This window comes from Schistocerca cancellata, chromosome 4 (assembly GCF_023864275.1).
Source record: "Schistocerca cancellata isolate TAMUIC-IGC-003103 chromosome 4, iqSchCanc2.1, whole genome shotgun sequence".
In the NCBI taxonomy this organism is placed as follows: Eukaryota; Metazoa; Arthropoda; class Insecta; order Orthoptera; family Acrididae; genus Schistocerca; species Schistocerca cancellata.
Window position 1 is genome coordinate 17,312,586 of NC_064629.1, and position 27,516 is coordinate 17,340,101.

Sequence of the window (27,516 nt, forward strand, 5' to 3'; positions counted from 1 at the left end):
TATGGATAATGCCCCATGCCCTTCAGTTATCAGAGACAAAGCTTCAGTGATGGTAACAAAAATAGTTGACACTATGGATTAATTAAAACCTCACAATGTGCAAATTCAGGACGATTTGCATAAGGTGAAGTTCATAGAACTTAAGAAACAAAATATGCCACAGCTTCAACAGTATATTGTTCATGAGTTGGCAAAAGAACATGACCACAGGGCTGTTGTGCTTTCACCATACTGCTTCCACTGTAACGCTATTGAAATGATTTGGGTACATATAAAGTCTTACATGACAACAAATAATGAAAGCTAACATGAGGCATAACTCCAGATACTGTTAGAGAGAGCTGTGGCACAAATGACACTTGAGAAGTACAACACACTGAAAAATTTGTTAAAGAATCCTGAAAACATTAAGTGAGGATAGTAAACAATAAGAAGATATAGTTTTATCCATAGACACAAACATCCACAGAACACAGCACAGGTAACAACAGTGTTGATGGTGCACCCATCTGCAGGTGGTCGCTCATGTCGGCACCAATGATGTGTGTCGCTATGGATCGGAGGAAATCCTCTCTGGCTTCCAGCGGCTATCTGATTTGGTGAAGACTGCCAGTCTCGCTAGCGGGATGAAAGCAGAGCTCACCATCTGCAGCATCGTCGACGGGACTGACTGCGGACCTTTGGTACAGAGCCGAGTGGAGGGTCTGAATCAGAGGCTGAGACGGTTCTGCGACCGTGTGGGCTGCAGATTCCTCGACTTGCGCCATAGGGTGGTGGGGTTTCGGGTTCCGCTGGATAGGTCAGGAGTCCACTACACGCAACAAGCGGCTACACGGGTAGCAGGGGTTGTGTGGCGTGGGCTGGGCGGTTGTTTAGGTTAGATGGCCTCGGGCAAGTACAGAAAGGGCAACAGCCTCAACGGGTGCGGGGCAAAGTCAGGACATGCGGGGACCAAGCAGCAATCGGTATTGTAATTGTAAACTGTCGAAGCTGCGTTGGTAAAGTACCGGAACTTCAAGCGCTGATAGAAAGCACCGAAGCTGAAATCGTTATAGGTACAGAAAGCTGGCTGAAGCCAGAGATAAATTCTGCCGAAATTTTTACAAAAGAACAGACAGTGTTTAGAAAGGATAGATTGCATGCAACCGGTGGTGGAGTGTTCGTTGCTGTTAGTAGTAGTTTATCCTGTAGTGAAGTAGAAGTGGATAGTTCCTGTGAATTATTATGGGTGGAGGTTACACTCAACAACCGAGCTAGGTTAATAATTGGCTCCTTTTACCGACCCCCCGACTCAGCAGCATTAGTGGCAGAACAACTGAGAGAAAATTTGGAATACATTTCACATAAATTTTCTCAGCATGTTATAGTCTTAGGTGGAGATTTCAATTTACCAGATATAGACTGGGACACTCAGATGTTTAGGACGGGTGGTAGGGACAGAGCATCGAGTGACATTATACTGAGTGCACTATCCGAAAATTACCTCGAGCAATTAAACAGAGAACCGACTCGTGGAGATAACATCTTGGACCTACTGATAACAAACAGACCTGAACTTTTCGACTCTGTAAGCGCAGAACAGGGAATCAGTGATCATAAGGCCATTGCAGCATCCCTGAATATGGAAGTTAATAGGAATATAAAAAAAGGGAGGAAGGTTTATCTGTTTAGCAAGAGTAATAGAAGGCAGATTTCAGGCTACCTAACAGATCAAAACGAAAATTTCTGTTCCGACACTGACAATGTTGAGTGTTTATGGAAAAAGTTCAAGGCAATCGTAAAATGCGTTTTAGACAGGTACGTGCCGAGTAAAACTGTGAGGGACAGGAAAAACCCACCGTGGTACAACAACAAAGTTAGGAAATTACTGCGAAAGCAAAGAGAGCTTCACTCTAAATTTAAACGCAGCCAAAACCTCTCAGACAAACAGAAGCTAAACGATGTCAAAGTTAGCGTAAGGAGGGTTATGCGTGAAGCGTTTAGTGAATTCGAAAGTAAAATACTAGGTACCGACTTGACAGAAAATCCTAGGAAGTTCTGGTCTTACGTTAAATCAGTAAGTGGCTCGAAACAGCATGTCCAGACACTCCGGGATGATGATGGCATTGAAACAGAGGATGACAAGCGTAAAGCTGAAATACTAAACACCTTTTTCCAAAGCTGTTTCACAGAGGAAGACCGCACTGCAGTTCCTTCTCTAAATCCTCGCACAATCGAAAAAATGGCTGACATCGAAATAAGTGTCCAAGGAATAGAAAAGCAACTGAAATCACTCAACAGAGGAAAGTCCACTGGACCTGACGGGATACCAATTCGATTCTACCAAGAGTACGCGAAAGAACTTGCCCCCCTTCTAACAGCCGTGTACCGCAAGTCTCTAGAGGAACGGAAGGTTCCAAATGATTGGAAAAGAGCACAGGTAGTCCCAGTCTTCAAGAAGGGTCGTCGAGCATATGCGCAAAACTATAGACCTATATCTCTGACGTCGATCTGTTGTAGAATTTTAGAACATGTTTTTTGCTCGAGTATCATGTCGTTTTTGGAAACTCAGAATCTACTATGTAGGAATCAACATGGATTCCGGAAACAGCGATCGTGTGAGACCCAACTCACTCTATTTGTTCATGAGACCCAGAAAATATTAGATACAGGCTCCCAGGTAGATGCTATTTTTCTTGACTTCCGGAAGGCGTTCGATACAGTTCCGCACTGTCGCCTGATGAACAAAGTAAGAGCCTACGGAATATCAGACCAGCTGTGTGGCTGGATTGAAGAGTTTTTAGCAAACAGAACACAGCATGTTGTTCTCAACGGAGAGACGTCTACAGACGTTAAAGTAACCTCTGGCGTGCCACAGGGGAGTGTTATGGGACCATTGCTTTTCACAATATATATAAATGACCTAGTGGATAGTGTCGGAAGTTCCATGCGGCTTTTCGCGGATGATGCTGTAGTATACAGAGAAGTTGCAGCATTAGAAAATTGTAGCGAAATGCAGGAAGATCTGCAGCGGATAGGCACTTGGTGCAGGGAGTGGCAACTGACCCTTAACATAGACAAATGTAATGTATTGAGAATACATAGAAAGAAGGATCCTTTATTGTATGATTATACGATAGCGGAACAAACACTGGTAGCAGTTACTTCTGTAAAATATCTGGGAGTATGCGTGCGGAACGATTTGAAGTGGAATGATCATATAAAATTAATTGTTGGTAAGGCGGGTACCAGGTTGAGATTCATTGGGAGAGTCCTTAGAAAATGTAGTCCATCAACAAAGGAGGTGGCTTACAAAACACTCGTTCGACCTATACTTGAGTATTGCTCATCAGTGTGGGATCCGTACCAGATCGGGTTGACGGAAGAGATAGAGAAGATCCAAAGAAGAGCGGCGCGTTTCGTCACAGGGTTATTTGGTAACCGTGATAGCGTTACGGAGATGTTTAACAAACTCCAGTGGCAGACTCTGCAAGAGAGGCGCTCTGCATCGCGGTGTAGCTTGCTCGCCAGGTTTCGAGAGGGTGCGTTTCTGGATGAGGTATCGAATATATTGCTTCCCCCTACTTATACCTCCCGAGGAGATCACGAATGTAAAATTAGAGAGATTAGAGCGCGCACAGAGGCTTTCAGACAGTCGTTCTTCCCGCGAACCATACGCGACTGGAACAGGAAAGGGAGGTAATGACAGTGGCACGTAAAGTGCCCTCCGCCACACACCCTTGGGTGGCTTGCGGAGTATAAATGTAGATGTAGATGTAGAAATGACTCTGCAAACAATGGAGAAATGCAGATTGTTGCACAGGGGTAAACATCACTCAGTTCAGACATACTTTGAGTACCTTCACCTGGAGTTCCATAAGAATTTTCATTTCACAGTTAAGGAATACCCTCCCCCTGCTGATGTACGACATACTACATGTGCACTACAATGACCGGTAAGATATGTAGGAAAGCTATGACCAAATAGTAGAACCGTTGAGTCATCAGCAGGAACTAAAAGAGAGAGAGATAGAGAGAGAGAGAGAGAGAGAGAGAGAGAGAATAAATCCTTTGTTAAGTTAGAGTGCACGTACGCATACTTACCCACTTACCTACCCACCCACTCACCCACCCACCCACCCACCCACGCATGCATGCCCACCCACACGTGCACTTACGCACACACACCTTCCCCTGCCCCCCCCCCCCCCCCCCCCACCAAAACACACACACACACACACACACACACACACACACACGACCTTAAGTGACAAGGTTATTACAATGCCACAAAATGAACTCACTACTGCACATTAATAGGGAGTACGTGAAGGCAGTCAGTATGGAATTGCATAGTTACTGCTGCCACACCCATCCCCATGAGCATATAATGGCAAACCAACGTCACCTCTCCCTTCCTGCTCAACTGTGCTTCACTGTCAGTCACTTTGTTATTCTGATTCAGATATATAGCAGTGTAGTATCCTTAAATGTCACAAAACACAATCTGCCTAGAATAGCAATTTTAGTATGATAAAATGAAATATTGGCTAAAACTTCCCTGTTCTGTGATTTCTCAATTTTTCATTTACTTATTTCCATTTTAGTTTGTATAGGATGATAAGATCATGGCACAATCATTGTGACTGTCTTCAATATGTAATAATTCATTTGTATGAAACTGACATATGAAAATATAAGGAACTGTTCAAGCAGTAATACTTCTTTCACATTCACTGTTGCAAGAATTGATAAAACTAACTTTCAACACATCTATTCTTTGTTACTAACACATCTTTCTTTGCCGTGAATAAGGACAACTCTTTCCTTTCTTCCATTCCTTTACATTCTTCTGCTTAAGTTGTTATTTTTGATTCTCTTTCTTGACAAAGTCTCCTTTGCATTTTCATTACTACTCTGTTTTTATAAAAGCTATACTGTTTACTGATATTCAATTACAACTAAATGAGTAGAAGTGTAGATACCTTTCTTCATTTCATCTGCTGTCATTCTTACACATGGCAGCATTTCTAATTGTCATTTCACTCCACTCAACAATACACAAAATGGTTGCAAACACTAGATGTCTTCAAATTTTCATGTGCTCAGGAACAGAGTTAGGCATATTACTGTGCATTATGGGAGAAGAGTTGTCACATTTACAAATTGTTTAAACTAACAAATGGAAAAATACTGCACAGCTAAATTATGTTTAATCCTAAGGAATAAAGTTTTTCTTAAGTAGAGTTCATAAATTTGTGGATAAAAAATTAAGGAGAAAACCTCACTGTTTATGCCACAAATCCTGCAGCACATCGGAATCAAAAGGCTTAATAAGAGTGCCTCGGTTCCAACAAAAATCTGTGTCTCGCTGCCAGTTACCACTAGACTGTCTAACGCCTTCCACATCACCATTCCGACGAAATCCAAATCTTGGTCCTAAAGCAGACAAAGAAAGAAAGATTATTTGTATCTCCAAGATTTTGAGTATTTTGTAAAACACAAATACAAAAGATAAACACAAAGCATTTCAACATAAGCGAAATGTAACCCCTGTAACTACAGTGCACTAGAAACAAAAGCATAAATCACCAAAACAAGCTTGCCAAATCTAACATCTTCAATAGTCAGTATCAAAAGTTCTTTATCTGGAGATGACAAGAAACGTGGGTGGGGGTCAAATATGACAATGTGAGGTGGAAATTGTAGAGACACTAGTAAACTTACATCAAAGGGACAGACACACACACATCTAAGACCCCTACTCAAAGAACCTAATGATGATGACTAATCGAGCACCAAATGTCGTGTAGAAAAATTAGTCACTGAACCTCTGGCTTGGAATTACATTTCCTATTAATCACACAAGGGGGAAAAAAATCAGAAATCCTTGTACAGCACTGATTTACTGCATTTACTACTTATTCACACTGACAGTAACTGTAATTACAGCAATTTGAATAAAAATGATAAACCTGATGCATAAGAGGAGAGGAAGGAAAGAAATCTAGACTTCACCCTTTGACTGCTGGGGTCGTGGGACGAGTTTCGGCGCACTGAGTCACAGCTACCTGAGCACTACAGACATGCAAACACGCAGAGCTGTCTTTCCGCCCTGCTCTTCCAGTAGCTGTTCAGTGGTCTGACTATATAGGTTGACAGTGCATATACGTTTGTTGCTGTGTTCCCTCTTTGCAGAATTTGGTTTCAATTCCTGTGTTTTTGTCAGTTTTCTTGTTTTCTATGTGAGAAATGTCATGTCGCTGTGGTTTCACAGATAAAGAGATCCTGGACATGCTCACCAGGAGCAACAGTGAGTGTGAATTATCTGACATTGCTAGCAGTGATAAGTCTTCAACAGAATCCTCAGCCCTTTACATCAGTGGGGAGAGCAAGAATTATAGTCAGCAGTTCCTCTGAATCCGAGGAATCAGAAAGTGACAGTGAAATGGTTCGGAAAAGAATGCACTTGAGTGACATTTTACTGGAAAGAAGCCAATTTCCAGCTGTTAAACCATTACTTCAATGACTCAAGTTCAGGGAACTAATGTCAATTGGATACTGACCCAAGCATTCTTTCATTTCTTGTGATATTTCTGTCACAAGAACTGTTGCAATTTATTGCAGACAAAACAAATCGTTTTTACATTTACACCAGTGGAAATACTACAGAATCTGTGAATTCTCAACTGTCAAAGTGGAAAGACACTGGATTTGAGGAAATGTATTGTTTTGTTGCTGTTTGCCTTCTAATGGTACAAGTTAAAAAGTTAAGTCGTAACTGCCGTCTGCTTCACGTCTGCTGTGCAGCGAGCTACCTTAATTTAAGTATTAACTGTATTTTTCTTACTTGTCACTTCTTCTGCCGTGTGTATTTGCTTTTAGGAAGCTTTATTTTTCGAGTGCTCTTAATAGTGTTCCATAGATTTCGTGTTTGTTTTGAATACAGTCAGAGAGAGTCCCTTTAGTCAGCCGTAGTCAGTGTCAGTGTCGTCGTAACTGCCGTCTGCTTCACGTCTGCTGTGCAGCGAGCTACCTTAATTTAAGTATTAACTGTATTTTTCTTACTTGTCACTTCTTCTTCCGTGTGTATTTGCTTTTAGGAAGCTTTAATTTCCGAGTGCTCTTAATAGTGTTCCATAGATTTCGTGTTTGTTTTGAATACAGTCAGAGAGAGTCCCTTTAGTCAGCCATAGTCAGTGTCAGTGTCGTCGTAACTGCCGTCTGCTTCACGTCTGCTGTGCAGCGAGCTACCTTAATTTAAGTATTAACTGTATTTTTCTTACTTGTCACTTCTTCTTCCGTGTGTATTTGCTTTTAGGAAGCTTTAATTTTCGAGTGCTCTTAATAGTGTTCCATAGATTTTGTGTTTGTTTTGAATACAGTCAGAGACAGTTCCTTTAGTCAGCCATAGTCAGTGTCAGTGTCGTCTTAACTGCCGTCTGCTTCACGTCTGCTGTGCAGCGAGCTACCTTAATTTAAGTATTAACTGTATTTTTCTTACTTGTCACTTCTTCTTCCATGTGTATTTGCTTTTAGGAAGCTTTATTTTTCGAGTGCTCTTAATAGTGTTCCATAGATTTCGTGTTTGTTTTGAATACAGTCAAAGAGAGTCCCTGTAGTCAACCATAGTGCCAGTAGTGCTAGAGTTTGTTTTCAATACAGTCCAGAGACAGGTAGTGCTATTTTCATTGTTTTCTACAAGAAATGGCTAGCAACCACAGTTTAGTGAATAAGCAGCCGACTTTAGTGAATTAGCAGTCTAGTTAAAGGTTGATTAACTCTCTTCAGTAAATTGTTTCCTTAGGATGGATAGGATGTGTGACTGCTGTGTACGGACGCAGGAGGAGCTGGCCACTGTTCGCGAACAGCTGAGCGTGTTGATGGCCGCGGTCAGCCGTCTTCAGGCTGCTGCCTCGGAGTGTAGCGGCAGTGGAGAGTCTGGTGCATCGCAAGGTACACCCCAGGTGTTACATGCTTCACCCACTGTCCCTGCTGTCGAGACATCTTCGCGGGTACCGGGCGCGGTTGGGCCACCCTCTCCCCAAGGGGAGTGGCGGGTTCAGCGGTGTTCGCGGCGCACGAGGTGGAAGGTCAATGTGGAGGCTGGCCGTGTGGCATCGCCCGCTCTGCCTGTGAGGGGACATGTGGCTGCTCCTTCAGCAAGGTCCGAGCAGGCACACGGGGGGAGGGGTTTATTAGTTATTGGGAGCTCCAACGTTAGGCGGGTGATGGAGTCCCTTAGGGAAATAGCGAGAAGGTCGGGGAAGAAGGCCAGTGTTCACTCTGTCTGCTTGCCGGGGTGTCTCATCCGAGATGTGGAGGAGGCCCTACCGGCGGCGATAGAGAGCACTGGGTGCACCCGACTGCAAATTGTTGCTCATGTCGGCACCAATGACTCCTGCCGTCTGGGTTCAGAGGTCAGCCTCAGTTCGTACAGGCGGTTGGCGGAATTGGTGAAGGCGGAAAGCCTCGCTCGCGGGGTGGAATCAGAGCTAACTATTTGTAGTATCGCTCCCAGAACCGATCGCGGTCCTCTGGTTTGGAGCCGAGTGGAAGGCTTAAACCAGAGGCTCAGACGATTCTGTGGAGATCTGGGGTGCAAATTTCTCGACCTCCGCTATTGGGTGGAGAAATGTAGGGTCCCCCTGAATAGGTCAGGCGTGCACTACACGCCGGAAGCGGCTACAAGGGTAGCGGAGTACGTGTGGAGTGCACATGGGGGTTTTTTAGGTTAGAGAATCCCCTCCCTAGGCCCGACAAGACGCCTCCTGAGACGCAGCAAGATAGGAGTAGGCAAAATGCAACAGGGAATAACAATATTAATGTGCTAATAGTAAACTGCAGGAGCGTCTATAGAAAGGTCCCAGAACTGCTCTCATTAATAAACGATCACAACGCCCATATAGTACTAGGGACAGAAAGTTGGCTGAAACCAGACGTAAACAGTAACGAAATCCTAAACTCAGATTGGAATGTATACCGCAGAGACAGGCTGAACAGTGAAGGGGGAGGCGTGTTTATAGCGGTAAGAAGTGCAATAGTATCGAAGGAAATTGATGGAGATCCGAAATGTGAAATGATTTGGGTGAAGGTCACGGTTAAAGCAGGCTCAGACATGGTAATTGGATGTCTCTATAGGCCCCCTGGCTCAGCAGCTGTTGTGGCTGAGCACCTGAAGGATAATTTGGAAAATATTTCGAGTAGATTTCCCCACCATGTTATAGTTCTGGGTGGAGATTTTAATTTGCTGGATATAGACTGGGAGACTCAGACGTTCATAACGGGTGGCAGGGACAAAGAATCCAGTGAAATTTTTTTAAGTGCTTTATCTGAAAACTACCTTGAGCAGTTAAACAGAGAACCGACACGTGGCGATAACATATTAGACCTTCTGGTGACAAACAGACCCGAACTATTTGAAAAAGTTAACGCAGAACAGGGAATCAGCGATCATAAAGCGGTTACGGCATCGATGATTTCAGCCGTAAATAGGAATATTAAAAAGGGTAGGAAGATTTTTCTGTTTAGAAAAAGTGACAAAAAGCAGATTTCAGAGTACCTGTTGGCTCAACACAAAAGTTTTGTCTCAAGTACTGATAGTGTTGAGGATCAGTGGACAAAGTTCAAAACCATCGTACAATATGCGTTAGATGAGTATGTGCCAAGCAAGATCGTAAGAGATGGAAAAGAGCCACCGTGGTTCAACAACCGAGTTAGAAAACTGCTGCGGAAGCAAAGGGAACTTCACAGCAAACAGAAACATAGCCAAAGCCTTGCAGACAAACAAAAATTACGCGAAGCGAAATGTAGTGTGAAGAGAGCTATGCGAGAGGCGTTCAATGAATTCGAAAGTAAAGTTCTATGTACTGACTTGGCAGAAAATCCTAAGAAATTTTGGTCTTATGTCAAAGCGGTAGGTGGATCAAAACAAAATGTCCAGACACTCTGTGACCAAAATGGTACTGAAACAGAGGATGACAGACTAAAGGCCGAAATACTAAATGTCTTTTTCCAAAGTTGTTTCACTGTAGTTCCTTCTCTAGATTGTCGCACAGATGACAAAATGGTAGATACCGAAATAGACGACAGAGGGATAGAGAAACAATTAAAATCGCTCAAAAGAGGAAAGGCCTCTGGACCTGATGGGATACCAGTTCAATTTTACACAGAGTACGCGAAGGAACTTGCCCCCCTTCTTGCAGCGGTGTACCGTAGGTCTCTAGAAGAGCGTAGCGTTCCAAAGGATTGGAAAAGGGCACAGGTCATCCCCGTTTTCAAGAAGGGACATCGAACAGATGTGCAGAACTATAGACCTATATCTCTAACGTCGATCAGTTGTAGAATTTTGGAACACGTATTGTGTTCGAGTATAATGACTTTTCTGGAGACTAGAAATCTACTCTGTAGGAATCAGCATGGGTTTCGAAAAAGACGGTCATGTGAAACCCAGCTCGCGCTATTCGTCCACGAGACTCAGAGGGCCATAGACACGGGTTCACAGGTAGATGCCGTGTTTCTTGACTTCCGCAAGGCGTTCGATACAGTTCCCCACAGTCGTTTATTGACCAAAGTAAGAGCATATGGACTATCAGACCAATTGTGTGATTGAATTGAGGAGTTCCTAGATAACAGGACGCAGCATGTTATTCTCAATGGAGAGAAGTCTTCCGAAGTAAGAGTAATTTCAGGTGTGCCGCAGGGGAGTGTCATAGGACTGTTGCTATTCACAATATACATAAATGACCTGGTGGATGACATCGGGAGTTCACTGAGGCTTTTTGCAGATGATGCTGTGGTGTATCGAGAGGTTGTAACAATGGAAAATTGTACTGAAATGCAGGAGGATCTGCAGCGAATTGACGCATGGTGCAGGGAATGGCAACTGAATCTCAATGTAGACAAGTGTAATGTGCTGCGAATACACAGAAAGATAGATCCTTTATCATTTAGCTACAAAATAGCAGGTCAGCAACTGGAAGCAGTTAATACCATAAATTATCTGGGAGTACGCATTAGGAGTGATTTAAAATGGAATGATCATATAATGTTGATTGTCGGTAAAGCAGATGCCAGACTGAGATTCATTGGAAGAATCCTAAGGAAATGCAATCCGAAAACAAAGGAAGTAGGTTACAGTACGCTTGTTCGCCCACTGCTTGAATACTGCTCAGCAGTGTGGGATCCGTACCAGATAGGGTTGATACAAGACATAGAGAAGATCCAACGGAGAGCAGCGCGCTTCGTTACAGGATCATTTAGTAATCGCGAAAGCGTTACGGAGATGATAGATAAACTCCAGTGGAAGACTCTGCAGGAGAGACGCTCAGTAGCTCGGTACGGGCTTTTGTCAAAGTTTCGAGAAGATACCTTCACCGAAGAGTCAAGCAGTATATTGCTCCCTCCTACGTATATCTCGCGAAGAGACCATGAGGATAAAATCAGAGAGATTAGAGCCCACACAGAGGCATACCGACAATCCTTCTTTCCACGAACAATACGAGACTGGAATAGGAGGGAGAACCGATAGAGGTACTGAAGGTACCCTCCGCCACACACCGTCAGGTGGCTTGCGGAGTATGGATGTAGATGTAGATGTAGATGTAAAATTAAGTGATTATTGATCCAGACACACACTTTTGAACACGCCAGTTTCCAGCCAAATTATGTCCCGAGGCCATTTTTGCTACTTCTGAGAACATTACACTTCAGTGAAAACTCTGCGAGTACTGGAGGTGACAGTCTATTTTAGGACAATTGTGGACAAAGTTCGTAAGACGTTTCGTAATTTATTTCACCCACATCACAAGCTTTGTATAGATGAAAGTCTTGCTCTTCAAAGGACAATTATCTTTTAAGCAGTTTATTCCAACCAAGCGAAGTAGATTTGAAATAAAGACATTTGTACTGGGTAACTGTCAGAGTGGATATATTTTAGATTTTATTGTATATAGAGGTGTAACAACAGAAATTGGGTTCAACAATTTCAGAAAAACTGGCGACGTAGTGACAACTCTTATAGGACCTTATCTGGAACAGGGTCATATTCTTTATGTCGATAATTGGTACTCCAGCCCAGACCTGTTCCTCTGGCTTCACAACCATGAAACAGTCGCATGTGGCACTGTTCATAAGAATAGGCGCAACATGCCAAAACTGCAGAAGAAATTAAAACGAGGACAAACTGAGTTTAAGTTCACTGACAAGGTCCTTGCTATCAAGTGGTGAGATAAGAGAGAGGTGTGCATTTTGACCACAAGTCACAGAACACAAATGGTTGAAACAGAAAAGACACAGAAATACTGGCGAAAAAATAAAGAAACCACAACGTATTGTAGATTAAAATTTGAGTATGAGTGCAGTTGACCGTTGTGACATGTTACTGAGCTCAGTGGGATCAGTGCGTAAGACTGTGAAATGGTTCAAGAAATATTTTTTTCACATTTTAGATTTGTGCCCTCTAAATGCTCATGCTATCCACCAGTCAGTAAAAGGGCAAAAAATGGCACTCACAGAGTTTCACCTTTCTCTTGTAAGGGAGATTGTAGAAAAATATGCTACAGAATGGAAAAAAGCTGATAGGGGAAGGTGCTATGATGACGAGAATCCTCTGCGATTCACAGGGAGACATTTTCCGCCTGTTATGGGTGTAGTTGACCGTTTTGACATGTTACTGAGCTCAGTGAGATCAGACATTTGCAGAAAAATATGCTCATGCACAGATTCGTGGTTTGCACAAAACCGAAAGTGTGCTGGGAAACTAGATACCAATGCAAAACTTGCAACATTCCATTATATGTTGAACCCTGCTTTGAGACTTATCATACAAAGAAGCATTATTAGTCATTGGGAACTAAATCTGAGAAAATTTATTGACTCTTCTGAAAGAACTACTAAAAAAAAAAAGGCAAAAATGTAAAAAAACGTATAAATCCATTTTTAACTTCACCAGTGCCGGTCCAAGGCCTGGATCGAAAAGGATGGGAAACAGATGCAACAGGTGTAAAATTATTCAAATGAAGCCTGACTTAATCATATATAGCAGTTTACTGGCAAATGAACGGACTTGGTGATTGAAATGGCGCAATATCCATGCGCAAGGAAAGCGTTTCTGAAGAAGAGAAATTTGTTAACATCGAGTATAGATTTAAGTGTCATGAAGTCGTTTCTGAAAGTATTTGTATGGAGTGTAGCCATGTATGGAAGTGAAACATGGACAATGAATAGTTTGGACAAGAAGAGAATAGAAGCTATGCTGAAGATTAGATGGGTAGATCACATAACTAATGAGGAGGTATTGAATAGAATTGAGGAGAAGAAGAGTTTGTGGCACAACTTGACCAGAAGAAGGGACCAGTTGGTAGGACATGTTCTGAGGCATCAAGGGATCACCAATTTAGCATTGGAGGGCAGCGTGGAGGGTAAAAATCGAAGAGGGAGACCAAGAGATGAATACACTAAGCAGATTCAGAAGGATGTAGGTTGCAGTAAGTACTGGGAGATGAAGAAGCTTGCACAGGATAGAGTAGCATGGACAGCTGCATCAAACCAGTCTCAGGACTGAAGACGACGACAGCAACAACAACAACAACAACAACAACAACAACATCCATGCTGTGGCAAACATAATTACGACGAGTACATTGCGCCAGTATAACAAAACCCATATATTAATATGCATACAATACATTTAAATTATTAATGCGTAACAGGGGCAGTTATATTCTTTTATCTTTAGTGGCACAAATATAGAACACACTCAGTCTACTTGTACAAAACATGTTTTCCGTAACTAATTTAAACACCTTTAATCAACACAAAACAACATGCCGAAGTTAAAACTCTGTTCTCAGTGCAATTTTTCATGCTACTTTGACTCTGTTGTTAGCCAATATTGGAAATTAAACTCATTGTTCTGGGGGGGGGGGGGGGGGGGGGGGGGGTTCGGGGCTTAAAATTTGTTGTTTGAATGAGACTGGCTTTGAAGCATTAATAGAAAATGGTATTAGTAAAAGAAGTATCAAATATACCCTACTTTCATCTTTTCATAAAAATCAACATCTTTTTGACTAATCTGCAGATTATTGGAAAATAGTAGGGGAAAATTTTTTTTATTTTCCTTATCATTGTGCTGTCAATCTACTGCACTCTAAATTTCATTTCCATCATGCGTTCACTCTACTAGATATACGAATACCCAACTTTCATTCCAGTTGTACAGCTTGGTATGTTTTACAGAGCATAGTTTTTTAGCAAAATCAAAACAAAAATACCACATTTTGACATTTTTATAAAATCTTAAATTCTGTGCTTAATTCATTCAGTACTGAAAAGTGCTATGGAAATGAAACTTCATGCCAAGTTTCACGTTCATCACAGTATCAGTTCAGGAAATGCAAGAAGCCAAACTTCGAAGTTCTTTGGGACGCCTATTTTTTTGGCCGAGTAACCTACAATTTTCTGGCTCAATGTGGCTCATAAAATTATTTTCATTATTATTCTTAAGAGAACGCATAAAGTTCTACAAGATGGCCAAATTTTATTTCTTTACAAAAACTATTGCCCGAGATATTACAGCTCAAAGTCACCAAAAATTCACACTGACTCTGCAGAAGTTGTAATCAGCAGAGAAGTATTCAACACTGGGCGAGTTGCGCAGCGCGGGCTGATCCGGTCCTGGCAGTGGCACTGAGGGACAGGCTCGCAGCGCAGGTAGCCGGATTACACCGCAGGCCTCGGCGTTGCAGCGCAGCGAGCCAATGACATGACTCCAGCAGTCAGAGGGTTAAACAGAAATGACATGAGCATGTATCTTGAATGAAAGGTTGTGGAGGCCATGAGGAAATGAAAGACACATTGGCTCATAATGCAGGCCACGAAACAGGAAACAAAGGATAAGGAATTAATGTCCCACCGACAAAAAGATCATTAGATAGTGCAGAAGCTCACACTGGACAAGCATGTAACAAGAAAACAGTTGCAACTATTTTCTTCAAAGGAATCATCTTAACATTCATCTAGTTTTTTTAGGAAACCTAAATCAGAATGTTAGTATGTGGATTGAAAGTTTAAGAATAGTGAGACGGTTGTAATCTCAGGCAAATAATGTATTTCAAGCTGAAGTGGACAACATAAAGTTTTTTGGAAAATACTATGAACAAAGTTCAAAAGTGCTGATACTATATTAAGTGTAATATATAATAAAATCATTCAAATCCCACATATACCATTTTCGAACATTGCTGTTGAAAGCTTGAGAATTTCATTCAAAATTATGTGGCCTGAATACTGAAAAGATATTATTCTTTCTCTACCATGTTTTATGGCTGTATGTTGCAGAAAATTTTCTTCTTATCTTAAAATACTTAGCTTCTTTCGAAACTGTAAAATCTGTCATAACTCACTTAGGCCTACCATTATCTGTCTGTTAGCCTGGCCTACTGTTCTGTCTTATACCTATGCTCCTCCATTTTTGATCTTAATCTTGCATTCTGCTTTACAACTAAGACAGTCACATGTTTTTTTTTTTCCCTTCCTATGAAATTGTTCACTTAACTAAGCATACTGACAGGCCTTTCACCATCAAGCTAAATTTATCACCATCATAATCAAACATTTAAGTAATATGCCACTGGATTCAGATGTGGGTGCACTTCTCTTGAAGATGGTACACTTGAAGAAAGTTCTAAACCTGTAACTGCAGATGTAACAATGAGAAAATACAATTATGAGACTATGAAACAGTGTCACAGAAATATCAAAAGAAAGAATATAGCATATTTTCCATGAAGAATTAAGTGTAGCAGCACAGGCCTAGGCAAAAGGGCTCAACACCATAAAGAGCATCACTGGCAGCAATATACCATTCCTCCACAGAACTTACTGAACGCCACCGTCTGCCTCCCAGTCGGTGCTCACCGAGTTACTGAAATCAGGGACACTTTGGTACATGGTGTATATGACATTTGTAGCAGCAACACCACAACAAACACACTTTGACACCTCTAAATGCTATCTGTCAAGCCAGAGTGGTCATTGATTGAATCAGCTCATCATCAAGTGCATCATGTTGGCATGTATCCCAGTGTCGGCTTCTGCCATGATTGTGCTACACTCTACATCAACATAATCTATATCACACTTAAATGCCTGCCAGAGGGTTCATTGAATCACCTTTACAATAGTTCTCTATTATTCCACTCTCAAAAAGTGAGCGGAAAAAATGAATACCTATATCTTTCTGTACAAGCTCAGATTTCCCTCATCTTATTATGATAATAATAATGTCTCCTCATGCAAGTCTGTGCCAAAAAAATATTTTCACATTCGGAGGAGAAAGCTGTTGATTGAAATTTCATGAGAAGATCCTACTGCAATGAGAAACACCTTTGTTTTAATGATGTCCATCCCAAATCCGTATCATGTCCGTGACACACACTCCCCTATTTCTAATACAAAACATGCTGCTCTTCTCTGAACTTTCTCAGTGTACTCTTTCAATCCTATACAGTACAGATCCCACACAATGCAGCAGTACTTCAAAAGAGGATGGACAAGCATAGTGTAGGCAGTCTCTTTAGTACATCTCTTTCATCTTCTAAGTGTACCAATAGTAAATTGCAGTCTTTGCTTCGCCTTTTCCATAACATTTTCTATGTGTACTTTCCAATTTAAGTTTTTTGTAATTTAATTCCTATGCATTTAGTTGAATTTATGGCTTTTAGATTCAACTGATTTACTGTGTAACCGAAATTTAATAGATTCCTTTTACCACTCATGTGGGTGACCTCACACTTTTCATTATTTCGGATCAAATGCCAATTTTTGCACCATACAGATATATTTTCTAAATCATTTAGCAATTTGTTTTTATCTTCTGAAGACTTTACTGGACAATAAACGACAGCATCATCTGTGAACAGCCTAAGATGGCTACTCAGATTGTCACCTAAATCATTTATACAGGGTGAGTCACTTAACATTACCACTGGAAACACCTCCCAAACCACAACAAACACTGAATAACCAATTACACAGACCAAAAGTGAGGAGAGGGGCTGGCGTAATTCGTTAATAAAAACCATTGAGAAATGCATGGACGTATGATTTTCAACACGTACTTATCTTTTTTTTTTCCTTCTTCTTTAAAAAAAGCTGTTATTAATTTTCGCACAACTGAAAATAGAAACGAATTCTTAATCAATGCTGTTTCTTACATTGCAAAATGTTAGGCACATCCAGACTAATTTGTAACATAAAGTTGATGCTTGAAACCTCAGACACTCAGTCGCATGTTGTAACAAACAAGATCTACAGGGGTATGTTTACGAAGACTACGATGTTTATGAGTTTGGCTCTCTCAGCGTCTGCATGTAGCACTTGCTGAATTAGTCCTTTTTATTTTTTTTATTTACACATCAAGTTCCATAGGACCAAATTGACGAGCAAATCTCCAAGGTCATGGAATGTGTCAGTACATGAAATTACAACATAAAAGTAATAACAGATAAAAATAAATGTTCACGAACCTGAAAAATGTCAGTCCATAAGTTTAAGGAAACGCTGTCAGCAATACAATAATAATCAGCTTAATTTTTGAAGGAACTCCTCAACAGAATAGAAGGAGTGACTCTTGAGGAAACACTTCAGTTTCAACTTGAAAGCACATGGATTACTGCTAAGATTTTTGAATCCGAGTGGCAGCTTATTGAAAATGGATGCAGCAGTATACTGCACAAGAGTTAAAGAAGTCCGATCCAAATGTAGGTTTGATTTCTGCTGAGTATTAACCAAGTGAAAGCTGCTTATTCTTGGGAATAAGCTAATATTGGTAACAAGAAACGACAATAAGGAATATACACTCCTGGAAATGGAAAAAAGAACACATTGACACCGGTGTGTCAGACCCACCATACTTGCTCCGGACACCACGAGAGGGCTGTACAAGCAATGATCACACGCACGGCACAGCGGACACACCAGGAACCGCGGTGTTGGCCGTCGAATGGCGCTAGCTGCGCAGCATTTGTGCACCGCCGCCGTCAGTGTCAGCCAGTTTGCCGTGGCATACGGAGCTCCATCGCAGTCTTTAACACTGGTAGCATGCCGCGACAGCGTGGACGTGAACCGTATGTGCAGTTGACGGACTTTGAGCGAGGGCGTATAGTGGGCATGCGGGAGGCCGGGTGGACGTACCGCCGAATTGCTCAACACGTGGGACGTGAGGTCTCCACAGTACATCGATGTCGTCGCCAGTGGTCGGCGGAAGGTGCACGTGCCCGTCGACCTGGGACCGGACCGCAGCGACGCACGGATGCACGCCAAGACCGTAGGATCCTACGCAGTGCCGTAGGGGACCGCACCGCCACTTCCCAGCAAATTAGGGACACTGTTGCTCCTGGGGTATCGGCGAGGACCATTCGCAACCGTCTCCATGAAGCTGGGCTACGGTCCCGCACACCGTTAGGCCGTCTTCCGCTCACGCCCCAACATCGTGCAGCCCGCCTCCAGTGGTGTCGCGACAGGCGTGAATGGAGGGACGAATGGAGACGTGTCGTCTTCAGCGATGAGAGTCGCTTCTGCCTTGGTGCCAATGATGGTCGTATGCGTGTTTGGCACCGTGCAGGTGAGCGCCACAATCAGGACTGCATACGACCGAGGAACACAGGGCCAACACCCGGCATCATGGTGTGGGGAGCGATCTCCTACACTGGCCGTACACCACTGGTGATCGTCGAGGGGACACTGAATAGTACACGGTACATCCAAACCGTCATCGAACCCATCGTTCTACCATTCCTAGACCGGCAAGGGAACTTGCTGTTCCAACAGGACAATGCACGTCCGCATGTATCCCGTGCCACCCAACGTGCTCTAGAAGGTGTAAGTCAACTACCCTGGCCAGCACGATCTCCGGATCTGTCCCCCATTGAGCATGTTTGGGACTGGATGAAGCGTCGTCTCACGCGGTCTGCACGTCCAGCACGAACGCTGGTCCAACTGAGGCGCCAGGTGGAAATGGCATGGCAAGCCATTCCACAGGACTACATCCAGCATCTCTACGATCGTCTCCATGGGAGAATAGCAGCCTGCATTGCTGCGAAAGGTGGATATACACTGTACTAGTGCCGACATTGTGCATGCTCTGTTGCCTGTGTCTATGTGCCTGTGGTTCTGTCAGTGTGATCATGTGATGTATCTGACCCCAGGAATGTGTCAATAAAGTTTCCCCTTCCTGGGACAATGAATTCACGGTGTTCTTATTTCAATTTCCAGGAGTGTACATATTGAGAGGCCAATGTCAAAATACCCACACTCATGAACAGAGGTCGATAAGAGGTTCGTGAACTTACATACCACTTATTGCCTGAACCGCCCATTTCTGAGCCAAAAATATCCTTTTAGAATGGGAAGAATTACCCCAAAATATAATACCATACGACATAAGTGAATGAAAATAAGCAACGTAGACTAATATTCTTGTCGAACAATCTCTCACTTCTGATACCATACAAATAGTAAAAATGGCAGTATTAAGTCTAAGAACAAGATCCTGTTTATTTTCTACAAGCCATGAACTTAGGTCACGTACTGCACTACTAGAAACCGAGCCAATGTCGCACACATCATCATTTACTACCAAGCTAGTGTCATCAGCAAACAGAAATATTTTAGAGTTATCAATAATACTAGAGGGCATATCATTTATATAAATAAGAAACAGGAGTGGCCCCAACACTGATCCCTGGGGCACCCACCACTTGACAGTACCCCACTCAGACCCCACATCACAGCTGTTATCAACATTGTGAATAATGATCTTTTGCTACCTGTTGCTAAAGTAAGAGGTGAACCAATTGTGAGCTATTCCCCATATCCTGTAATGGTCCAACTTCTGGAGCAACATTTTGTGATCAACACAATGAAATGCCTTAGTTAAATCAAAAATTATGCCTAGCGTTAGAAACCTTTTGTTTAGCCCATCCAGTACCTCACAGAGAAAAGAGACTATAGCATTTTCAGTTGTTGAAGGACTTCTAAAGTCGAACTGTACATTTGATAGCAAATCGTGTGATATAAAATGATCAATTATCCTTACATACACAGCCTTTTCAATAACTTTTGCAAACACTGATAGCATAGAAATAGGTCTAAAATTATCTACATTATCCCTTTCTCCCTTTTTATAAAACAGCTTTACTACTGAGTACTTTAATCGCTCAGGAAACTGACCATTCCTAAAGGAAAAATTACAAATACGGCTAAATTCAGGGCTAACATGTGCAGCACAGTACTTTGATATTCTGCTAGACACTCCATCATAACCATGAGAGTCCTCAGCCTTCAGTGATTTAATTATTGACTCAATCTCCCTCTTGTCTGTATCACAGAGGACTATTTCAGACATCAATCTCGGAAAGGCATTTGCCAAGAAAGTTATATGATTTCCTGTAGAAATTTTTATTTAATTCACCAGCAATGCTCAGAAAATGATTGTTAAATACTGTACATATATCTGATTTATCAGTAACAGAAATACTTTTGCTGGGAACTGAATTTATATAGTCGACCTTGTGCTGCTGACCAGACACTTTGTTCACAACTGACCATATGGTTTTAATTTTATCCTGTGAATTAGCTATTCTATTTGCATACCACATACTCTTTGCCTTCCTAATATCATTTTAAGCACCTTACAATACTGTTTGTAATGGACTACTGTAGATCAGAGATCATCCAACACACCACGCATTTGAAAACATCTACAAACAACTGTATGCAACAGGCATGATCGTAACATGCAAAACGGGTCCGTAACAAACCCATCACAGGAGAAGCAGATGCAGTGTTAGCTGCTGTTGCTGTGAACCCACACGAGTTCATGTGACATCAGTAGAGGCAGTGCAATGAGTCGAAGTAGTGTATGGCACATATTTCATCGTAATAAATTTCACCTGTATCATGTGTCCTTGATGAATTTAATAATCAAGTGAACTTCTGTCAGTGGGCATTAACAGAAGATACATAGCAGTTCTGCCTGTTTACCAATGAAGCATGTTTCACAAACCACGCATTACTGGTCCGTCGACAATCGTCACTGGCTTCCACAGGTAGAGCGACAGCGACTGTGGAATTCTAAATGTATGGTGCGGAGTAATTGGCGACTATCCCATTGGTGCTCATTTCACCCAAACAGCTGCCAAATATGTCAAGTTTCTACAAAATAATCTGCCAACACTGCTAGAAAATTCCCCGCTGGAAATGCGCAGACATATGTGGTATCAACATAATGGTGCTCCTGCACATTCGGCATTGAACACTAGGTTGAACCTTGACAGAATGTTCGATGGGCGTTTCACAGGATGTGGCGTATGCATAAATTGGTCAGTCCATTCTCCTGATCTTACATCTTTAGACTTCTTTCTGTGGGGTACATTAAAGGAGAATGTGTACCATGATATGCCTACAACCCCAGAGGATATGAAACATCGTATTGAGGCAGTCTGTGGCAACATTACACTAGATATACTGTGTTGTGCAAGACATTCATTATGTGGTGGACTGCAAATGTGTACAGCAAAGGATGGGCACCACTTGGACCATTTATTGGCCTGAAATGTCAGAGCACACTCTTTTACATTCTGTAATTGAAAACAAAAAACAAATTTGTAAGTTTAACTACATTCTCATGTTAATGTACATTTTCTTCTAACAAATCAGTGCCATACAGTATTCTTAAGATAAAAAGACTAATAAAAATGTTAGCATGTGGACGTAACATACTGTTCATGTCTCTTCTGTAACTATGTTACATCATGTTCTTTTGTATTCCTAAGTAATTCGGTTCTCTCCGATACACACGACTGAAATCTGAGAAGTTACTCAAGTGGGAATTTTATGTTACAAATTACTTTGGATGTAATTAAAATTTTACATTGTAAGAAACGGCATTGATTATGTATTTGTTTCTATTTTCAGTTGTGCTAAAAATAACAACAGGTTTCCATTAAAAAAAAAAGTATGTGTTTAAAATCATACTTCTGTGCATACCTCAGTGGTTTGTATTAACCAATTACCAGCCCCTCTCCTCACTTTCGGTCTGCGGAATTGGTTATTCAGTGTTTTTTGTGGTTTGGGAGGAGTTTCCAGTGGTAATGTTAAGGAACTCACCCTGTATATATAAGGAACAGCAGAGGGCCTATAATGCTACCTTGGGGAATGCCAGAAATCTACTGTTGTCTTAACAGGACCACATGCCAGTGGGTCCAGCTGCTGACTGATGGGGTGAGGGTTGAACTGAGGCCATATCCAACAAGCCAATGCGATGCCTGCCAGTGCTAATTGCTGCCACACAGCCGCAGCGTGCTCGATGGGCCACGTCAGCCTGCCACATTAGACCTAACATCTGCCTCTATAGCTGAGTGGTCAGCACTGCAGAATGCCAAGAAAAGGGGCCCTGGTTTGATTCCCAGTTGGGTTGGAGGTCCTCTCTGCTCAGGGACTGGGTGTTGTGTTGTCTTCGTCATAATATCATCCCCATTGACATGCAAGTCGCCAAAGTGGCAACAACTAAAAAGACTTGCACCAGGCAACAGGTCTACCCGACAGGAGGCTCTAGCCACACGACATTTCATTTCATTAAACCTAACGTAGCTTCGCCACCGGCTGGGCATGTTAACTATGGAAGTTCATGTCACGCCTGAGCTGCACTAAGCACAGCAGCTGTTGATAGCCTACTGCTACACTATGCCACTGGGTCCTCAGGTCAAGGCCCTCCTTCCAGCACTACCAGATGTAGACTTGAGCTTGTAATGTGAATGACTGAATTAATAAGGGGATTGTACTGTTTTCTAATGGCTTCTGACTAACCCTGACCAACCATTCTCCAATAGAGCACAACCACAAGTGCTACAAGTGGAGTCAGAAGTGCAATTGGCAGAGTCCCTGCAATCATCGGCAGCACAGTACGTAGCAGCACATGCATTCTATAACCACTTGTGGGGACCCTGTATCTGTTCCTGGGTTTGCCCTCTTCCCACTATCCTACTGATTATGTCAGGTACAGACTCAGTTGTGGAATCTTGGAATGGCTCAAGGAATGATCAATGAAACCGGATGTTTATTCACAATGTAACCTACCAGTTTATGTTCCTCCATGCACCACATCACATGACGTGTTATGTCGAATATGCCAGCAGAGATGGCATACGACAGCCAGAATGCTCGGCTAAGATGTGGAAAGCCATTAGTATCAGGGAAAGTTAGGTGAATGTACATAGTAGGCAACTTAGGGCATAGTTTGTAGTAAATAGTGTTGATATGTGAATTATGCATTTAAGAGTCCTCCAGGGATCTACACTATGTGGTTTGACATCCAGAGAATACCCAAATTGTGCACAGAGCTTTTCTCTTCCTTTTAATTTCTGTCTCATAGTGCTTCTGTTTATTCTTTCCTCTAGCAAGGTAGCTGTAAACTTGGTACAGTGCTGGCAAAGTAAAACAGATAGGTGTCATAACAGTATTGTATGGTTTGGGTTTTTTTTTTTTTTTTTTTTTTCATGTCACACTCAAAGCATAGTAGCAAGGCGCCAAGATACAAAGCATAGTAGCAAGGCGCTGAGACACCAAGGATATGAGATGGGTCATTGGCTGTGATACGATCGTTATACCACTCCTGGTCCCTCGAAGTTCATTCAGCATGATAGCAGAGAACCTACCTTACGTAAGTCGTGGACTGTCACATCACTACCTGGTATCAGTTCCACATCATCTATTGTGTTCCAAAGTAACCAGTCTGCTCTTTTAAGGGGAGACTAATATTTTGTTCTGGGAGCTTACTGCATGTAATGAAACTCTATATGCTTGCACAATTGCCCATTTTCACACAAGATCATCATCTAGTGGTTTTCACTAGCTAACATATCTGGGCACCACCAAGTAGCCTTCATTACCCAAACTAAATATGCTGCATCTCACATCAATTGTCTCAGGGCCTTCAGGTCAGTGGAGTTGCATCACTAGGCTCAAGTGACCAGTACCAATATTTTCCTACACCAACAGAAAGTGCCACTACATACTGAGACAATGACAAAGTTATGAAACTGCTAACCTTTTCCCTTCCAGTACCATTTGTTTCTGCATTTATGCTATTATAAAACCAAAACATTTTTCACTGCTTTTTTAATGCGCAAAAGTTGTTTCCTGACAATTCTTACTGCAAGCCTGACCATATCAGTAGCAATAACACATATTTATTTACGAATATTGAGGAATGCTATGATTCTTAATCTTAACAATTCTTAAATCACCACAGCATCAATTATGTTTCTCTTCCCTAGAACTTCCCGATTTATCATTACATTTGCTTTATGTGAAAGCACCTGGTCGCAACTTTTATCCTCCAATCTTAAATTTATTAAGAGTATCCTTATTAAAATAAATTTATCATACTAGCTACAAAGTGTCATGAAACTTTTAAGAACATTTTCCACCACCACCACCACCACCACCACCACAGCAATATGTAGAACTTTGTTCTCCAAACTAGTTTATTTTACTATATCAGCTCTGCTTCAGAATCACCTCCACAATATATAGAGATATCATGTAAAAGAACATATTTGATTCTTCCTATTCTATATTTCCTAATCCACTTGTACACACACAGGTCACCGACTGCTCAGGACTAGTTAGATGTTATAAGGCAACTATTAGGTTTATATGCCCCATCAGACAAATCTTTTTGAGATTTTGCACATTTAGCAATACTTTATCACATACCTCAGCTCTTACACACAGTACACTCAACTACAAGTTCCTTCACATGGTTGCATTGTTATAACTATATTACAGTTCTGATACAGAGAGCAGGTTGGATAGATGTATGATGTACACCTCAACAACATAATCTTGTTTCCTGTTCTAACAGTGGACGTACCATTGTCATTGTTAACATGCAACATGAACAAGAACACACACAGTGGATGAGAAAGATATTGAATAAAGTGAGAGGACTTCTGGCTGTTCTATTCAACTATTCACATGAGTGAAACAATCAAGAAAAAGTGGGCAGTTTTGTGAGGGAGAATGGGCTTCATCTGACTGATCACCTGAGAGTCACTGAGAAGAAGAACAGCAAGATATAACTGCCTGCTCCTCCTGTGTAAAGTTAGTACAGAGGGAGAAGCTGGCTAGAATCCCACAATTATTGCCATGATTGGGAGACATCTGAGTTCAGTGTCAAGTCTCTGGACATTAACACATTACTATAAATACAGGTAACCAATATGTCCGGCTACATGCCCACAAAGCCTCTACAATAGTGATGTGCAAATAAGAAGAAGGGTGCATTATGTATTGCGCACAGACAGAGACACACAATACTTTGAGGTGTCACCAGTGTGCTCTCTCTCTTTGTCTCAAGCCACACACTGCAGCTGTTGCCTACCCAGGTACCTGCGACTATGGGAAAGCACCACATTGGGCCACTTTTTCTGTTTTTGACTATTCCTCAAATAAAAATTAGATGATCAGAAAACTATTACTGTCACTACTTAATTTAATACTTGACATGTTTGGTTTATGCCACTCGTAATAACCACTACAGTGGGTCAATACCTTCACCATATGTAAAGTAACATGATAAGAATAAATGCTTTACATGCACACTACAGGCAAACACCACAAAATGATACCATTGGCTATAATACCACACGGTACACTGCTCCTTCCCACCGTGCATTGCCCCACCATCAGCTCTCCTACTTGCACACCACTAAGTACATCATCTCAATGACGGACAAAATGCTCTGAAGGAAGAAGGTGCCAAACAGTTGGAGCGAGTTTTCAAGGCTGTGAGACTGGGAAACAGTCCAGAAAGGTCAGATTCAGCTACGTGGCTGTCAAGCTGCACAGCCAGAGTAGTAAGACTCTCACTATTTACCTTGGTAGTGTGTACAACTGCACACAAGTGGCAGAGGAAGCATCAAACCCAAGTCTATGGGCTGAGTAAGCTTTTGGACTTTCAGATCAAGGTGGAGAATCTTCTGGTGGGATTCGACATGAAGTCACTCCAATTAAAATACCTTCGAGAAGAGCTTGCAAAAAATATTGTGACAATGTGAAAACATGTGCCAAGTAAGCTGCATGAGGGCCAAATTTCACATGTTGGTATGGCTGCAAGACCTTCTGAGGCCCTGGTCTCACTCATGACAAGTTGCAAGACAAGAAAAAAGACCACGTGAATTCAGCTAGTGCAGGAGGAGCCGAGAAGATGAAACAAAGGAGAAGTGGCAAGCCATCAATGATCTCTTTTTTTCCTGTCAGTATTCAGAAAACCAAACTAATAGCATCAGTAAGGGTGGCTGAATGAGTGGAGTGGCAGCAGTCACTGCTAATGCTATGAAAACAAAAAAATATCACAGCAGAAGATGGTGAAACCAGCCAAGGCCCAATATGACACACTACATGGATCTGAAGGATGGAGTTAAAGCACTTACTGGTGTGGCAGTGTCAAGGTCCACTTGAGAGCTATCTGCTACATTCCTGGAGACTATAATAGCAATAGTCAGAATAGCAGAACACATGGAAAGAAAGGCAGTTTTGGGCAGGGTTTTGAAAGATTCCCTCTGGCTGTAAGGTGAATACCAGAGCTGTCTCCAAAAGTTCCTGCCAAATAAATGCCTAATTGGTAGACACAAGAAGCACTCCATTTATTTAAATAACCACACTAACTGGCTCAATAGTGCAAGCTAAGAAGTTATTGAACAGCCTCTCTTCACATCTAAGAAGAATGAATCTAAAGGTTAAATAAATAAATAAATAATTAAAAAAAAACTATACTGCTTTTAAAACAGGTGTCCATCCCCCCCCCCCTTTTCCACACTCACCCCCACTTTTTTCTTCAAAATGACAGAAATGAAATGAATTTTCAGACTTATAAAATCACAGAATACCATAAATTTAACTTTTCTGGTACCAACTGGGCATCAAAAGCAAGATTAAGCCTTCATACATCTTCCATTACAATTGCAAGCATACCTGCTCTAGGTGCTAAATTTGGCCTTGATTGTTCACCAGCTTCTGCTGCTGCAGAACCATCAGAACCCAATTGACGATTTGCAAGAGCAGCAATCATTTGGTCTATATTTGAACGTGGTTCACTGGTTGGAAGACCTTCAATAACTTCTTGATGTCCTGAAATCAGTATATCATTACACGATAAAACCACCCCATTCAAAAATTCAAGGAACTTTGATATTATTATTTTTGCAGGGTGTTCTGGAGCAAATTCAATTGAGAAATAAACAGAAAGGCTTGCACTAAAATCTTGGTCTAGTCATCTTGTTTCGGCTTTTCAGCATTTTCCTCCATTCTGACAAATAAAAGTGTGGATCCATCAAGAAATCACACTAACATCCATCAAGAGATCACACTAACATCTTTCTCTTATACTTCTCCATCTATGTTTCAAGGTTCCTTTTCAATGACATTTTCTCCACCTGTGTTCTGGGTTCCTTTTTGAGTGACCTTGCCATT

The 27,516-nt window shown here is 41.8% G+C and overlaps 1 protein-coding gene across 1 annotated transcript in view; it reads right to left on the reverse strand.

Annotated features, from left to right (window-relative positions):
* LOC126183565 (PH-interacting protein) overlaps positions 1-27,516 on the reverse strand; it is a 273,245-nt gene that overhangs the window by 71,029 nt on the left and 174,700 nt on the right. Inside the window, exons 15-16 of the mRNA XM_049925643.1 lie at positions 27,019-27,174; positions 5,268-5,418 (exon numbers count right to left, since the gene is read on the reverse strand). Of these exons, the coding sequence (XP_049781600.1) occupies positions 5,268-5,418; positions 27,019-27,174 (307 nt within the window). The remainder of the gene's footprint in view (positions 1-5,267; positions 5,419-27,018; positions 27,175-27,516) is intronic.